General features: G+C 39.9%; 1 protein-coding gene across 1 annotated transcript; it reads left to right on the plus strand.

Annotated features, from left to right (window-relative positions):
• The first annotated feature begins 216 nt into the window (after positions 1 to 216).
• On the plus strand, positions 217 to 2,458 carry LOC120292218 (1-aminocyclopropane-1-carboxylate synthase 7-like). The gene is made up of 4 exons (XM_039310428.1): positions 217 to 790; positions 903 to 1,031; positions 1,126 to 1,286; positions 1,414 to 2,458. Exons 1-4 carry the CDS (start codon positions 617 to 619, stop codon positions 2,264 to 2,266), a joined length of 1,317 nt encoding a protein of 438 aa, XP_039166362.1. The 5' UTR covers positions 217 to 616; the 3' UTR covers positions 2,267 to 2,458.
• Positions 2,459 to 18,713: the final 16,255 nt, after the last annotated feature.

An 18,713-nucleotide genomic window follows, 5' to 3' on the forward strand; every position in this document is an offset into this window, starting at 1 on the left:
CATACGAGAAGGCGGCTCCCTCTCCCCAGCTCGGTCCGCCACTAGTGGACGAGGCAAAGGGGAAGGGAGGAGAGAAAGGCTGAGTCTGTGTCTTTTTAGAAAAATTCATTATGTAATTTCCCTGTAGTTATAAAATATTTGTGTTTTAAACACCACACCCTTATCAACCACCTAACTGGTTTCCAAAAAAAAAAAAAAAAAACTGGTTCTCGAAATTGGATCTCTGGGTGATTTTGAGAGAGAAATAATAATTAAAAAGAAAATTCTTGAAAAAAGATGACAGGAGCCAAACAGTTGTCACTTGAGATTGAAACCATACGAGCTTTGATCACGCTTGCCCAGAGAATCAATCATTAATATTTCTTTTCCCTGTTCTCTTTCCTTCCGTCCAATTTCTGTGAGGCAAAATGATAGAATATCCTCTTTTCCTTTGGTCAAACCCCTTCCCTCCCTATATAAAGGGAGGTACTTAGTAGTTCCTCTTCATTCCAAAAACAGTGCTCTTTTCTTCCTCTCCAATCTCTCTCACACACAGTTGCATCCTATTCTCAAGACACACCAAAGAGGATCACATCAACTTGTAAACTCGCATCATTATCTGAATAGCTTATCACGAATGGCAAAAGAGATTGAGGCTGCTCCCTCCGTCCAGCTGTCAAGCATCGCAGTTTCCGAGACACACGGCGAGAACTCGCCGTACTTCGCCGGGTGGAAAGCGTACGATGAAAACCCTTACAACGAGGCGAGCAATCCTTCTGGGGTCATCCAAATGGGATTAGCTGAGAACCAAGTGAGTATGCATCAGCACCAAAGAGACCATCCATGGTTTTTGAACTTTGAATTGTCTGATATGGTAGTATAATTCACATGTAATTCATACGGCTAATGATTCTTTCATACAGGTCTCATTTGACTTGCTTGAAGAGTACTTGGAGACGCATCCAGAGGCATCTTTTGGGGGCAGAGGAGCTACTGGGTTCAGAGAGAATGCCTTGTTTCAGGATTACCATGGCCTTCCCACTTTCCGAGAGGTACATACTGAAAATCTCTCGAGTCCTAGGAACAGCGAAAAGCAAGGTGGCTAAGCTGTGAGAATAGGAATTAAACAGCTAAATAATTCTGCAGGCGATGGCAAGTTTCATGGAGGAAATCCGAGGCGGGAGGGCAAAATTCGACCCTAGACGAGTAGTCTTAACCGCCGGAGCGACTGCTGCTAATGAGCTATTGACCTTCGTTTTGGCCGACCGCGGCAGTGCTTGGCTGGTCCCCACTCCTTATTATCCTGGGTAAAAATTGGCTTCTCCCGACTCACTAATATTCTAATGCCAAAGTGGCTTAAGTCAATGGCTTACATCAATATGCACTCCAACCTTAAGCTAACCAGGCCCCTTAATTTGGGAATTCTTTTTCCAGATTTGACAGAGACTTAAGGTGGAGAACCGGTGTGAATATCGTGCCCATAAACTGTGATAGTTCGAACAATTTCCAGATCACAACTCCAGCTCTCGAAGCAGCCTACGAGCTTGCAGAATCAATGAACATCAGAGTGAGTGGAGTCTTGATCACCAACCCTTCAAACCCGTTGGGCGTGACCATCAGCCGGTCAGTCCTGGAGGACATCCTCGACTTCATAACGAGGAAGAACATCCACCTTGTCTCCGATGAAATCTACTCGGGATCTGTCTTCTCGTCCTCTGAGTTCGTGAGCGTCGCTGAGGTCCTCGAGGCACGTGAGTACAAGGGCTCCGAGCGGGTCCACATTGTTTACAGTCTTTCCAAGGACCTTGGCCTCCCGGGTTTTCGAGTTGGCACAATTTACTCATACAATGACGAGGTTGTGACCACAGCGAGACGGATGTCCAGCTTCACACTGATCTCTTCTCAAACGCAACACCTTCTTGCCTGCATGCTGTCTGACAAGAAGTTCACAAAGAACTACATTGAGGTCAACCGCACCAGGCTGAGGAAGCGGTATGAGAGGATCATCGAGGGCCTGAGGAGTGCCGGGATCGAGTGCCTAAAGGGCAACGCCGGGCTGTTTTGCTGGATGAACTTGAGCCCTCTTCTCGAGAAACCCACAAAAGAAGGTGAATTGGATCTCTGGAGGACCATGGTTCATGAACTGAAGCTTAACATATCTCCAGGTTCATCATGCCACTGCTCAGAGCCAGGTTGGTTTAGGGTGTGCTTTGCCAACATGAGTGAGCACACACTAGAAGTTGCACTTGAGAGGATACACAAGTACATGGAACAAAGAAGAACTTGACACACATATACGTAGAAAATATTTCTTTTTGTCCTCGTCAAAATTAGTGATCATTCTTTAATACAAGTGAAGAAAAATAAAGGGTAAGACGTATAAATACCGCACCGTGTCCAATTTTTTGTCGGGGGAGCCAAACCCGTGTCATTTGTAACTCCAATTGTTGTTGTTCTTCACACACCATGTATGCATCAATTGCCCGATTCTAGGATTGGGCGGCAATTTTTTTTTTTTTTTTTTCTGTTTTCTTGCTTCAAAAGCAAGTTCTTATACAATAACACCTGTAACCCAATCTGAAATCGAATTAGTGCTGTTTGGAAGTCCTCTTCAGTGTTGTCACCTAATCTTGCAGTTCTCAGATTTGTTACGCATTTGACTGGATTAATTTTCACGTCCTCTGTCTGATCCGAACTTTCCACTTTGTGATTTCGCATCTCATGAGTTAGAAGGCCATAACCAGCTCCCAAAAAATAAAAAAGAGCTGAAGATGCTAATTTGCATTTTGCAAATATTTTAGAACAATTAAGTAAATATTGAGACAATGTTGTGCGTCTTTCCAAAGTATAAAGAGGACATTGATTGCATTGACTTTCCGGAGCATTGTTATCTTTCTAAATGAACTTTTTTTTTTTTGTTTTGTTCCCTTTTATGCCGAATAACTCAAAGAATCTTTTTAGAATGGAGTGACTTTCCGGAGCATTGTTATACACAGATGCGAGGTTCTCGTTTTACTTGTGGTTTACTGGAGAAAGGGTGCCGGCCAGCCAGAATCTTTCTAAATTTCTGTTCGTTTCACTAAAATATTAGGAGAATAACCATCAATATAAAGAAAAGTATTGGTCGCAAAAATGTTGTCTGAACTGCAGAAAAAGTTGGAATGAAATTTAACACAACCATAAATACAGCTGAGCTTCTTTTGTCTTCCTTTTCAGAACCTGTTTACTTCTTCCTTTTTCCATTTATATACCAATTCCCAAAATTTGACATATATACGAGACCGTTCTTTTTACTTTTCTTACGATGTTGTTGTGTCACTACGCCTTCCTAGCACCAACTCATTTCATCCGGTCACACGCAACCCTGATGTTGGCGTTAAGTTCTTGAAAGTGAGGGCATCAACATCAATGGATGGACTCTACTGACAACACTAAGACACGATAAAACAATACCAAAGGCTGACAATGTAGGGCTGATTGTTACAGGAGGAATTATATCAGAAACAGCTAAGGACGAAGACCAAAACGTGTGCTTCCATCCTAGTTAGGTTTGCTAAACGAAAAATCTCCAAAACCCTTTTTGACATTTGAGCTATATGTCTGCATCTTGTCTTTTTCATGTTTAAGAACGCGCACAGGCCTTGATAGGGCAAGTTTTTATCAAACAGATATATATTTTTGCTTTCTTTGGGTCTGGCATCACCATGACACATCGCTTTGGCTCTCAAAGAGTGGTACCCGACTTCGGATAATATATCTCATTGGGACGTGCTAGAATCAGATTAAACACTTCTCCAAAATTAAACTATTATAAATCCCATTTGACTTGGCAATCGTTTGTCTTACGAACAGGTAATGATATGAGTGCAAACAATAGCTAAAGAATAAGCTTTAATCCTACTCATACAAGAAAAAACATTCAGATATACATATATTTCTACATATACGTATATGTATATGTATAAACATAATATACTAGGATAATTTTTTTCTTTAATATATCTCATACTAAATAAATTTTATGGAGGTTAAACAACTTGCCATACGTGCAAGGTTGAACCTAGGAGTGAGTGGTTCCAAATTTCAGGTGAAATTTATACGGAAGCTATCTTGTCACTGGCTTCAAAATCTACCTAAACTTATCCTGTCACAAGTTTTGTATAGATTCCAAGTGGAACCTGAAATCTACCCGTTGGAATAGATTCATTATTTTTTGGAACTTAAAACCCACCCTGCATATTTTAGAACCTAGAACATATCCCATCACAAGTTCCAAGGTCTACCTAGGTTCCACTTATATTATTAATAAACGATTATAGTGAATTAAAATATTTAATAATCACCACTTGATATTACAATTCACTGAATATAATTTAAATTTAGACATACGAAAAATATAAATATTAATAAAGTAAAAGTCTTAGTCATAATATGAAAGTTCAAACTATTACTTTTAGATTATACACTAATCATCTAACGGCATGAAATATCACAATATCGCATGAAGACATGAATTAAGAAAAAAACATTAAAACTTATTGTAGATTCTAAGTTACAGGTTACAAGTTTCAAGCTCAAGGTCCCTCCAACTAAGAACCTTGAACCTATGAGTCGAAACAAGTTTCTTATTTTTTTGAAACTTGGAATTTATCATGCATACCTTAAAACCTTGATACTACAAGTTCTCACCGGTCAAATTCTTAGGTTTTAGGTACTAAAGTGAAATCATGCTCACCCTAGTTAAAGCCCTTCAAAACTCCTTTGTTCCATGCTCATAATTAGGCGGTTCGGATGAAGTTGATATTTGTTTGTCTAAACATAGTTTATTATGTCAAAAAGTCGTTACTGACCACTTGGAGAAGGGGGAGAATTATACGGTCATTGATTTTCGTGCAGTTTAAATAGTGATAAGTATCGTTTGACTTTTGGCTAGAACAATTCTTTTCTTAAAAATTTCAACTAAATCCCAACTAAATCTTCAACGTTTCCCATCTTCCGAAAAATCATTTCAATAACAAAATTCCTCCCTCGTTTCGTTAGGCATGCGCCTGTGCCCTGCAAATGTGCGCCTGCATTTGCAGGCACAGTAGTCAACCCTCTCGGCTTTTGACTTTATGTCTGGTTCTTCCTGTGTAACTCCGAAATCGCGAAGTTCTGTTGGGGTTGAATCTCTTGGAAGCTCAAACGCATCCTCTCTCTCTCCACAAACGCCCAGTCTCATATTTTTATGTCTGAAAATTTAAGAATTTAATCCAGTGAGGCCACCCTACTTCTGTATGCGAACAAGCTTTACGTCAGCTTGGTGAGACATTAAACAATATAATTATATAACCATATCATAGTCCATTTCCATTAGAGTTGATTCCGAGCACATTTTATAGAGACGGGCTGACTCAAGTGCTAGAGATCATCCACCCATTCCAACTTCAACCCCACGACCGCAACCTAGTTACCTTGCAGCATCTTCTGGGTTGTGCACGAATTCTATGCTTTTGATTTGTCCAAGCAGGTGGATCAGTATTAACTGTGTGCAAGCTGATATAAGCAAACCCGGCTTATAACCAACGAAAGGAATCATTAATTTGCTGAGTGAGCACGTATCGTAGAAGAAACGACTTCTTTGATTGTTCACTCAGTTGATATCCCTTTAGTGTGGTCCCAACCGTGTACGATCTCAATCAACGTTTGTCATTTCTCATGTCATTCTTAATTTTCAAAAAGTCTATGGCACGCACCATCACCTTAAGCATGCATGAGCAATACCGATTGACACGCCCTCAAGGGACAGAAGATCTCAACCCAATTAGACGGAGGTTCTCGGAGCTCTCTTAATCAACATTTTTATAAGCAACTTTTTACTTGTGAAACGTAACACAATCACATGTTAGTATATAATATTATTATTTTTCCAAGACGAATTTGAACTCTGATACTATAATATCCCGATACCACGTTGACCGATAGTTTGCGACTGTCCTAACGTTGTGAGCTTCTTGAATAAAAAGGAAAACATAAAACCGTGATCATTTCGTGTTCTTGCTAGACTTGTCAAGCCAGATGTTGACTTAGCATGAAGAAAGGAAACGCCAGAGAGAAGGCACCCGTATGGCTCCTCACTTGTGTGAACGTAATTGCTGAGATCCTGATGTTCCCGTGTAAGAGCTTCCCATTGACGTTTTCCGACGCCCCCGAAATAGAATATTTAATGTTCTAAAATGCTGCACCAAACCTTTCGGCTATGTCCCAGTCAAAAAGTCAACCTCTCCACCCTGTCTCTCAATCAAAAACAGTCGAGCCGCTCCACGTGGCCATTGACGACAGGTCCTGGCCGCCACATAAGCAATTGCATGATTCTTTAGTAAGGGCCATATCCGAGAAGGCCAACCACTTGATTTGGAATCTAGTCATCGAGCACTAATGGGCAGGTGTGCATGCGCATCATCGAGAATTGAAGCTTTGATGATTGACTATCTCTCTCTCTCTCTCTCTCTCTCTCTCTCTCTCTAGCGTGTTCTTGCGATCTTGATCAACGTATAGATCAAGCACGGACATTGTGATTTAATCCGGTGGTGACTTTTTCAGGATGGGTTTTTTGCGTGTTATCTTTGTTTGAACCTCTTCTAAATAGAAATGTGCTAGACAAGATACAACAGGAATAGAACTCATATTGAATTCAGCTTCTACCATATCATTTGAGATCCAAAAATATCACTTTTTCTTTGCTCTATGATCTCATCCCTTAGCGAAGCATCGCAGATTTCTGAAAAAGTAAGGTTCGTTTCACATTTTAACTAATTCGATTTTGTTTTTCATGTTGAAATTATCGTATCAATTAAGGTCGCAATTTTGACTGGATTGATTTGTCATTTTGCATTACAACTAAACCGGTTACGTGGTCATATTAAGAATATTAAATCCCATAGTTCTACTCTTTATCCGAAGTGTTTGGCAAATTTTTTTATCCTACTGAGAAGTAGGACTAAGTGTAAGCGGGAAAAGGGTTAGTATGCTACAACAGATTTGTTTGCATGTACTGGACCTTGGGAAGAGGGATTAGAACGAAGTTGAGGTTGGCATGCTTGCTGAACTTTTAGTGGCAACAAATTAGGATCGAAAGGGATGGCAATATATAATGTGTTTGACCCAATCCACTACTAGCTAGCTATTCCCACTTGCATCATAATCATAACACAATTATAATATCAGCATGACAAGCAATCCGTGATTGGTAACATTATCTCCAACTTGCACCAAAATCAAAGCGCAGTAAGAATATCAGTGTGATAGACAATCCTTGATTGATTCTAATGTTATCTCCACCGGTAGTTACCAATTTTGTTGTCAATATTTATATCTAGAGATTCTTTTTAAGTGTATATATATAGGAGTCATCATTGATTGTAAAATGCAATTCAGAAATCAAAATATACAATTCCTACGTCTTCTTTATTTTCTATTTTCTTTCTACATCTCTAATTCTATCTTGGTATCAGAGCAAAAAAAAGGTGAAAGCCCATCCATCCAAATATGAGTGACTCAAATTCCTCCACTCTTGAACAAACTATTGTTCAACAACCCCGCCCTTCCATTACAAGTACCACTACATGCACAACTTCAGTTGCTGCTATCTATGGTCTCCTCTTTTCTCAATCCTTCAGAGAACATCTAGACGGAACAAATAATTTGATTTGGCACATATGGATTTTACCATATTTTTAAGCCCTTGAGCTGATTATGTGGTAGATAGCAGAGAACCAGCACCACCTATCCACTTTCTTAACTAAACCCACAAAATATTGGCCAAATTATACTCACTTCCAACCCCGTCTGTAAAGCCTAGCACATTCAAGATCAAAGAGCCATTAGCTAGATCCTAAATTTAGTGACAAGTCTCATAGTAGCAAAATTCATTAGCCATAAAACTTATGCATTAGTTTGGTCCTATCTAGTTGACATATACTCTTCTCAATCTAGTGCTCACTCCTCTTTTCTTAAGATGCAATTCCAATCCATGAGAAAAGGCAATAAGGGTGTAACTGAATATATACAAGAGATTACTAATGTGAATCGTTGCGGAAAGATTGTTCTACAAAGGCCCAGACGGTGCGAATTACGAACCTCGACCTCTAATCGAACCTGTGATTAGCAACCTCAGTATAAATGTGACCTGTTGACAACCCCGTTTCAACCAACCAACGTTATAGACACTACAAGCAAAAGAATTCGCTATCTTGCTCGATAAGTCGAATCGACCATCACAAGAGAACCTTGATAATGTTAAGTCCTCAAAAGAACAACAGAAGACAACCTCTCAATTTTTATTCCCTCAAAATAAAATATATCCCCTCCAAAGAAATTTGGCTAGCCTTTAATGTAGGTCTTCTACCCGCCACACAAACCCTAAAACTAGCCCTAGAGTTCGGCCAAACCAGCCCCCAAAACTCTAATTTAGTTTGGTCACAATTTAGGAGATCTAATACTTCATATTCTAGAATATGCCTAAACAATGAGATAATTTTATTGACTTGATCAAATATTTGGTGACCAGATAATCAAATCACACCAAGATTTCCAAGATTCTTCAAGATTTGATCCAAGGTCATCTCCACACCAAAGATCACGCCAAGATTTCCAAGATTCTTTAAGATTTGATCCAAGGTCATCTTCATGCCAAAGATCATGAACCATGACGCGAACAGCTTGCCTGAATTGCTTGGCCCATGCTCGAGTGATCGAACCGATCGAAATAGACAATGGGTCCTAAGCACCTCCTCCTCAATATGGCTTGATGTCCACATCATTCCTTCCCTCATGCAAAGGATTTGCCCTCAAATCATCACTTGTATAAAAAAGAATCAGGTCAGAAACATTAAATGTAGCACTAACGTCATACTCACCTGGAAGATGAAGCTTGTAGGCATTATTGTTAACTCTTTCCAACAACATGAATGGTCCATCCCCTTGCGGTAATAACCTAGAATGTCGCTACTCAGGAAATCGCTCCTTGCACATATGAACCCAAACCCAATCGTCAGGTTCAAACACCACTTCCTTGCGCACTTTGTTGGCTTGCCTTGCATATTGTTCAGTCTTGCGCTCAATAGTCGCGCGCGTCTTCTCATGCAACGCCTTGACAAATTTGGCTTTCTTTACTTAATATAAATCCACACGGTCATCAATAGGTAAAACGGTTAAATCTAATGGAGTTAACGGATTAAAACCATAGACAACCTCAAATGGTGTAAATTTTGGTAGCATAATGCATGCTCCTATTATATGCAAACTCAACATGTGGTAGACAATTTTCTCAAGATTTTATGTTCTTTTTAATGATAGTACACAACAATGCCTCTAAAGTTCTATTAATTACTTTGGTTTGACCATTGGTCTGTGGATGACAAATATTAGAAAATAACAATTGTGTTCCTAGTTTTTTCTACAATGTTTTTCAAAAGTAGCTAAGAAATTTAGAATCTCGATTTGAAATAATCGATCTAGGCATGCCATGCAAACGTACAACCTCCCTAAAGAACAAATCAGCAACATGAGATGCATCATCGGTTTTATGACAAGGTAAAAATGAGCCATCTTTGAAAACCGATCAACAACTGCATAAATAGAATCTCTACCATGCTTAGACTTAAGAAATCCTAACACAAAATCCATAGAAATATTAGCCCAATGATGCGTTGGAATAGATAATGGTGTATACAAGCCATGCGGTTTAGTTGTAGATTTAGACTACTTACAAGCAATGCATCTCTCATAGACACGTGTGACATCTCTCTTCATATGTGGCCAATAAAAATATTCATGCGGCACTTCATTAGTCTTATTAATGTCAAAATGCCCCATTAAAACCACCACCATGCGCTTCTCGTACCAACAATTCATGCAAATAACACTTAGGCAAACATAGATTGTTTTCATAGAAAAGATAACCTTCACGTCTATAGAATTGATCAAATGCAGTGTATTCACATACTTCAAACACTCTCCCAAAGTCATCATCATCAGTATATAAGCCCTTGATACGCTCAAAACCTAGACGCTTTGTTTCTAAAGTAGTTAGAATCGCGTACCTTCCAAAAAGTGCATCAGCTACCACATTCTTCTTATCTTTCTTGTGCTTGATCACATATGGAAAGTCTCAATGAACTCCATCCATTTTGCATGTCTTTTATTTAACTCCTGTTGCCCTTTCAAGTACTTCAAGGTCTCGTGGTCAGTGTGGATCACAAACTCCTTCGACAATAAATAATGTTGTCAAGTCTCCAAAACTCGCACTAAAGCATACATCTCCTTATTGTAGGTAGGCTAATTCAATGTTGCTCCACTCAATTTATCGCTGAAATAAGCTATGGGACGCCCTCCTTGCATCAACACGATTTCAATTTCTGTACCAAAAGTATCGCACTTTATCTCAAAAGTAGCACTAAAATTCGACAAAGATAGCAAATGAGCATTAATCAACTTATCTTTTAGCAAATTAAATGATTTCTCTTGCTCTTCTCTCCACGCGAAACCCACGTGCTTCTTGATAACCTCGGTCAAAGGTGCGGCAATGGTGCCAAAATTCCTCACAGATCGCCAATAAAAACTCGCCAATCCATGAAAGCTGTGCACCTCTCCTATGGTCTTAGGCGTTGGCCATTCACGGATTGTTTTGACCTTTTCTTCATCAACCTGTATATCATCAGCACTAACAACAAATCCTAGAAATACTAATTTGTTAGTAACAAAAGAGCATTTCTTTATATTAGGGTACAATTGTTTGACCCTTAAAACCTACAAGATAGCTCGCACATGCTCAATATGGTCATCAAAGCTTCGACTATATATCAAGATGTCATCGAAATAGACAACCACAAATGGACCAATAAAAGCACACAAAAAATTATTCATAAGTCGCGTAAACGTGCTCAGTGCATTAGTTAATCCAAATGGCATGATTAACCACTCATATAATCCATACTTGGTCTTAAATGCAGTCTTCCATTCATCAATTTCTTTCATCCTAATTTGATGATAGTCACTTTTCAAATCGATCTTAGTGAAAATGTAAAAACCATGCAACTCATCCAACATATCATCTAACCTAAGAATAGGATGTCAATACTTTACCGTAATGTTATGGATTGTTGGGCAATTGATATACATTTGCCAAGTTCCATCCTTCTTTGGCACCAACAACATAGGGTTGGCGCACAAGCTAAGACTCTCTCTCACATATCCTCGCTCCAATAGTTTGCTAACTTGCCACTGAAGTTCCATTGTCTTCTTGGGATTGCTTCGATATGTGGCTCGGTTAGGTAATGGTGCACTAGGAATTAAGTCAATTTGATGTTTTATGCGTCGAATCAATGGTATCCCTCAAAGTAGTTCATCAAGAACTAGGCAAATTTGAGTTAAGATCGTTAGTAGAAAACAAAACCTCATTGTACAAAAGTACAAGTATCAATCGGTTTAGAACTAAAGCTCTCCTCACCTCATTCGATTATGCATAAAAATTCTTTTTTCTTTTTTTTTTCTTTGGTTTTTACCACAATCCTCCTCTCGGCCTCTCCTTTTCCTTGCACCTCAGACACAACATGCAAGCCCTCGAATTTCTCACATTCTCTCTCTCTCTTCTCTCTCTCTCTCTCTCTCTCTCTCTCTCTCTCTCTCTCAGCTTCTTATTATAACTTTAATTGATCTTGATACACCTCACTAGGTATCATTGGTACTGAGGTGTAAGTCTTTTGATTCATCACCAATGAATAACGATTAGTATACCTATCATGATGTAACTTTTGATTATATTGCCATAGTCGCCATAGTCTTTCAAGTAAAATATGACCCGCTTGTAAAGGTACAATATCACACTTTATCTCGTCCTTGTCCCTATCTCAAATGAGATTCGAACTTGTTTTGACACTTTCACCTTACCACTATCATTTAACCATTGAAGTCTATAAGGCTTAAGATGCTTTGTCGTCTTCAAACCCAACTTATCTATCATAGTACAACTTGCCACATTCGCACAACTACCTTTATCAATTGTCAAACTACAAATATTATCATTCATCACACATCTTGTATGAAACAAGTTATCTCTTTGTTGGTGATGCTCCTCCTTTTTTACTTGCACACTAAGAGAATGCTTAACCACTAATAAGTCTCATTTTATAGCCACTTCTCCATCACTACAATCCTCCAATGGTTGCATCTCATCATCTTCTTATTCCCTCTCACTTTCGGACTCAACATCACCATATCTAGTCATGATCATCACCCTTCTATTAGGGCATTGATTCGCTGTATGACTCATGCACAAACACTTCAAATATTTAATCTCATGAGTTCTAGTATTAAGGTTTTCGGTTTTACATGAAGCCAGAATTGTTCCAACTTTACCGCCCCTCTCTTTCTCATTTGAGGTTTTGGTTTTGGTGTTGTATCATTTCTAATTCGGCTTCTCATCTCTCTTCCAATTGGATCTCCAATTCTAATTTGAACCTCTTCCACTCTTGTGATTTCGGTCCAACTTCAATTGCCGCTCAACTTTGATTGCTTTGTCCACCAAATCTTCTAACTCAACATAGTGTTGCAGTTCCACTCAAGAATCATGACATCGTGGCCTCATGATCCTCCACCACATTAGCACGAATCATGACAATCTTCATCTCCTTGTGATACTCTTCCACGCTCTTATTGCCTTATGTGAGATTTTGTAACTTTTGAAACAAATCTCAATGATAATGAATTGATACAAAACGCCTCCTCATCATTGCCTTCATCTCATCCCACGTCTCAATCGGTCTTTCACCATTGCGCCCCCTACTAGTCACAAGTTGATCTCACCAAATTATAGCATAATCACTAAATTCAATAACTGCAATTTTTAACTTTTTGAGCTCGGAGTATCATTGGCAATCAAACACCATCTCCATGCGTTTCTTTCACTCTAGATATGCATCGGGATCATTTTTTCCCTTGAAAGGAAGAAATCTTCATCTTGATGTTGTCGAGTTCATCATTTTCTTGATGTTTAAACCCTTGGCCTCCATTCTATCATCCAAATCGGGCATCTTGATCATCCTCCATGTCGGCCTCATCATCATCATAATGTCGCTGCCATCTAAGTCGTGTTCTAGAGGTGTCTTGTTGATGTTGCGGCCTTCCCCAGGGTAGCTCTCGGTCACCATCAACCCTCATACCATTCCCCATCATTCGGCTACTAAGGGTGCGCATGGTAAAATTTCTGAAACAGAAATTGATTTCTAGCCAGAAATCAATTTCTCAATTTCTATTCCCCGGACGAGTTTCTGAGCAAAGAAACCCGTTTGATAACGACTCAAAATTTCTATTTCTGAAACATAAATCCGTTTGATAACAGAAAAAAATTTCTATTTCTATGAATCATGTTGTCCCCATCTTTTTATCTCACTCTTCTTGGTGCTTGTGATGGTAATTTAATTTGATAAAAGTTGGTAAATCACTTTAATTTATATTGGTAATTCGATAGAGTAGTTAAGAACTTCAAAACATTAGCAATTTATGTAAATAAAATCTAGTAATTAGTATAAAAATGCTAATGTGCAAACTATAAAAAGATTTGGTAGTTTCAAATGCTAATATGCAAATAGTTAATGTATTTATTCTCCTCATTCAACATTCGGGTTTAAGTCACTACATTTTTTTGCATTCTTTTGAGACCACGAAGTGATTTTATGGTAGGTACTAGTTGACATGGAGGTAGGCGCAATTTGTGAGAGATTCGAAATTGATAAAATGGAAATTGTGCTAGAAATAGAAATTGAATAGATAACAACATAGAAAATCCTCAAATACAAAATAATAGTCGAAATAACACTAACGCATTACAAAAGTTGAAATTACAATTTCATGGAATTTCCGCATATTATTATCCCTTGCCATTTTATTGGCAATGGTTTTCCTAAGCGTATTTATTTGGTTTCCCTCCTCGGTCAACTGAATGTTTGCAAGGTCATCTTGCGTAGGTTTAGCCACGTACATCGGATCTCCATATAGGGAAAAGTTCCTATCCATCTTGTCTTGATCACGGATGTAATTATGGATGGCACAACATGCAATTACAATATGTGCTTGCTTTCGAAGTGCAAATGAGGGCATGTGCCTCAAAATGAAAAACCGATTCTTCAATGCTCCAAATGATCTTTCAATGACATTCCTTAAAGAAGAATGCCTATAATTGAACAATTCTCTTGCAGTTGTTGGCCGTCTCGCTCTGCCCTATACTCATTTAAATGATACCGGTCACCTCTAAAAGGAGTTAAAAATCCCGAGTAGCTGCATAACCAGAATCCATGACATAGTATTTGTCTACAATAATGTATTTATACATTGGTCATAATTTGTAACTATAAATATGATCATAAAGAAAATTACTCCTTAAAGGACAAACAAATACCTGGTGGCGGCCGAGGAAATTCCAAGTGAGGAGTCTCTAGTGCTGCTGCAAGCACTCAACAATCGTTGCGAGTCTTCCCAACCAGCATATACAAAAGTAAATTTCATATCAAACGAACAAACGCACAGCACATTCTGAGTGGTGGTGCTTTTCCTACCTCTAAACGGGATTTGCTTCGACACAGGTACAGAAGCATGAATGTGGGTGCCATCAATAGCGCCTATACAGTCCTGTCATTTTATCAAAGACTAGTGTTATATAAAATTATCAACTAAATAAAATTAATGGTGTAAAGGAATATATGAGAATTCTACCTTGAAGTAACGTTTATGCTTAGGATCCATAAGAATCTCTTGTGGAACAACATCAAAGGAAGGTGGTATGATAATCTCTTTTGCCAATTTGAGAACTGCTTGCAATACTTTAGTGAAGTATTTGCTTATAGTTTGTCCCGAATGCTGGAATCTCTCACATAAATCTCTATTTGAGTTCTTATGACAAATCATAGATAAGAAAATCTCGATTTGTTCATCTACCCCAATATATCGAGTATCTTCCAACCAACCTTTTTCCTTCATTAGACCACAAAGGTTGAGAAAGACACGTCTCTCCATTCTAAAAGCTTCATATACTCTATCGGAATGCCCATGAAGAACCTCCCTTATCCATTGCGCTCCTGATAATGAGCTATCCCTAATAGGTTCTTTCGTGTGCATAGACATATCCACTGCAACAATGGCCAACCATGCTATCAGTATATCAAGATCAAAATCATCAAAATCCTGTCCAATTGATTCAACTGATGCTACTTGCTCATTAGACATGCTACTTTCACCATCATCCATATTACCTATATCATCACACAAAATAAGAATATAAACCCATTAGATAAGGATTCCAATATTAATCAACAATAGCAATAATGTGATCATAAGTGCAACATAAAAACATAAACAAACAAAGTCTCAAATACATAAGTCATGGAATGAAATTAAACAAAATAGAAATCTATAACACGTTTCTTAACAACTACTCAAGAGATTCAATAAGTCCACACCTCCTTTCAGGTAGAGCAACCATGAAAGCTTCTCTCCAAGTGGCATTAAGGCATGCCTGATTCACAGCCTTATTGTAAAGATTCTGCTCCAAATCAGACATGCCATTTAGAACGGCGACCACAACTGCTATGGAGTAGGGGTCTACAGGAGGTGGGGCTACAGGAGGTGGGGCCTATGAGGTTATGGAGTCACTTGTTGATTTGGCAGTCCTTAATTTGATCATTTCTTGAATGGCTTTCATGATGACACCGAGTTCATGGTTGTTACTCTTTCTTCTCCTCTTGGAATTTGGGGTCCTATTCAACTTGTGTTTCTCACGAACTGAGGTGGGAGTCGCGTCGATGGAAGGACTCCCGTATCAACATCGTTTTCATTAGATTCCTCCGCATCACCTATGGTAGCACCACCACCATTGTCGCCACTAACACCATTGTCTTCTTCATCCGACACCACATACTCTTGTGCATTTTCTTCTGCATTTCCTGCTGTATACGCCCCAGTAGCGTATGTATCACCAAACACAATACAAAGGTCTGGATACTGAGGAAACCCCTCATTCTTGAATTTAGCCCATTCAATATTATCCTGCAAATTTCATTGAAATGACATACATGAATAATATAATTGAAGCCTCAATAAGAAAAATGGACCCAAGTAAAGTGATACCTTGATGTGAGAATCCCATACACTTGAATCCTCCACAAGAATCGCTTTTTGTTGACATTATCCCATCCAAATCCAGTTTGTGAAAGAAGCTTCTTAAAACTACTATATTGCTTCTTTAGTTTGTTTACCTTATTTTTCAATTGAATTACATTATAGTGGAGTTCTGTTTGTTTATTGAACTCGGCATGTATGTTATTCCACCCTACTTTGTTGTAGGTGCAGGTGGGGCGATTTCCCTTTTTCACCTCTTCCACCAACAAACTTATAAGCACATTGGTCAAAGACTCAGTCCACTTTGCTATAAATGCTTCTTTGTGGGGTGCCATTTAACCTTAACTGAATCAGTATTCAATGAAAGCGATCGATGATGCACCAATTCAAGAACAAAAGCTTGTGATTAACAAGCACATCATGTAGGATAAGCTGAAATTAGAAGTTAAAGAATAACAAATAACAAGAAAAACAGTTACATAAGATTAACGAAGCTAAATGGTGATCTAAGGATGTCACAAGAACAATCACATGGTCCTTTGTATGATCTCGAGGATGTCAAGATATCTTATAGGTGACCTGAATTTTCTGTTTCAGGCGGGATAAATTGCAACTTCTGCCATCACTAGAGGAAGCATCTCAATCAAAGAGCTCCAAAAATAGTTTCAATGAAGCAAGTGTCATTCTTTATGATGTGGGTGCCAAAGTCTAAACTTGCATGCAGGATGCAGGATAAGAAACTGAACATTTTGTCACAAGAACAATCACATTGGTATATATCATCAAGTTGATGAAAAAGGAAAGCAAAAGCATATAAAGTCTTAAATATCATTCTAGTGCAAATCCGTATGTCACAAGAACAATCACCGGTCTAACAACTCCATGCGTCTTTATGCACGCTAAGCAAGGTTTCGATTCTTTTGTGAAAAGCTTCGATATCCAACACAAGTCAAGGGCCAAAAAATTAACGTAACTCAAGATGCAGCCATGAACCACCATCTACTCCGCCACAATCAACCATCACAGCTATTTCAGAAACTATCCTAGGAATTCCAAATGGCAAGAATCCCCCTTCCTCACGCATAAGGGCTCCATATTTCCAACGGCTCCCAAGAAACCTCCCAAAATCCCGTCTTGATCACCTACCACAATCCGTCCACACAAATCTAGCACTCCCTACCTCCTATTCCACGAAACCGCCCAATCTAGAACGACCAGCCCAGCTCCCCTCGCCAAAAAATGCCCGTGGACAAACGCGGGCGAGCCCCGGAACTAAGCACTCCCCAGTAATCACAGTAACTCCGCAAGCCAAAACTCAAGGAACAAGTTAAATTCTGAGACAATGGTTGAAGCCAAGTACCCCCAAAACCAAACAAATGAACAAGAACAGAGACAACACATTGATTTTGCACAGAAACAGCCCAGGACTCGCAACACAAATTGCAGAGCACAAGCACAAAACAACCAAGAAAGAGGCGAAAATGGAAGGATCGATCGAACCTCATGAGGAATCGAAAGCAGAAATCGGCAACGGCGACTGGATCCGCGGAATCGAGAGCAGAAGGGGATGCGGACGAAGATGGGCGACGACCGGAGATGGGCGCGGACCGGAGTTGGGCGAGGCGACGGCTACTGGAGTTCGTTTCTCCACAACGGCTCCTGGGCAACGGCGACTGGAGCACGACTGGGGACGCGGATGGACGAGGCGGGTCGGACGGCGAGGGCGAGGGCGAGATGAGCGGCGACGGCGACTGGAGATGAGAGAGGGCGACGGAGATGGGCGACGGCGACGGCTACTGGAGTTCGTTTCTCCACGACGGCTACTGGGCGACGGCGACTGGAGCGCGACTGGGGACGCGGACGGACGAGGCGGGTCGGACGGCGAGGGCGAGGGCGAGATGAGCGGCGACGGCGACCGGAGATGAGAGAGGGCGACGGAGATGGGCGACGGCGACGGCTGCGGAGTTCGTTTCTCCACGACGGCTGCCGGGCGACGGCGACCGGAGTGCAGACCGGGACGCCGACGGACGAGGCGGGTCGGACGGCGAGGGCGAGGGCGAGATGAGCGGCGACGGCGAGGATGAACGGCTTCGGGAGTCGCTAGGGTTTTCGGTTTTTTTTTTTTAGGAGAAGGAATGGGAAAGCTGTGGTAGTGAGGAGAGAGAGTCGACGTTTGCTTTGAAGAAGAGGGGGTGGATAGAAAAACAATTTCTATTTCTACTTGAAAATAGAGAAGCTAAAATTTTTAGCTTCGATTTCTCACCCAAAACAATTTAAACAGATTTCTATTCCGGGGAACAGAGAAATCAATTTGCGTTACCAAACGGATTTCTGTTCCAAACCTGTTCCGGGGAATAGAGAAATTGAGAAATTGAGAAACAGAAATTTTACCATGCGCAGCCTAAACTCCTCCACTACAGCCCTAATTCTTGGATGCTTTCCACAAGCACTTCATTCATTCATTTAGAGTCAACCTCCTTTTGATTCATGCTTTCTTTGTGCAACATATTTCAAATCTACAAGCAAACATTAGTCACAAAAATCCTCACCAATCGCTCTCTCACAAGTTTCTCTCAAGGTTTGTC

This window comes from Eucalyptus grandis, chromosome 3 (assembly GCF_016545825.1).
Source record: "Eucalyptus grandis isolate ANBG69807.140 chromosome 3, ASM1654582v1, whole genome shotgun sequence".
NCBI lineage: Eukaryota > Viridiplantae > Streptophyta > Magnoliopsida > Myrtales > Myrtaceae > Eucalyptus > Eucalyptus grandis.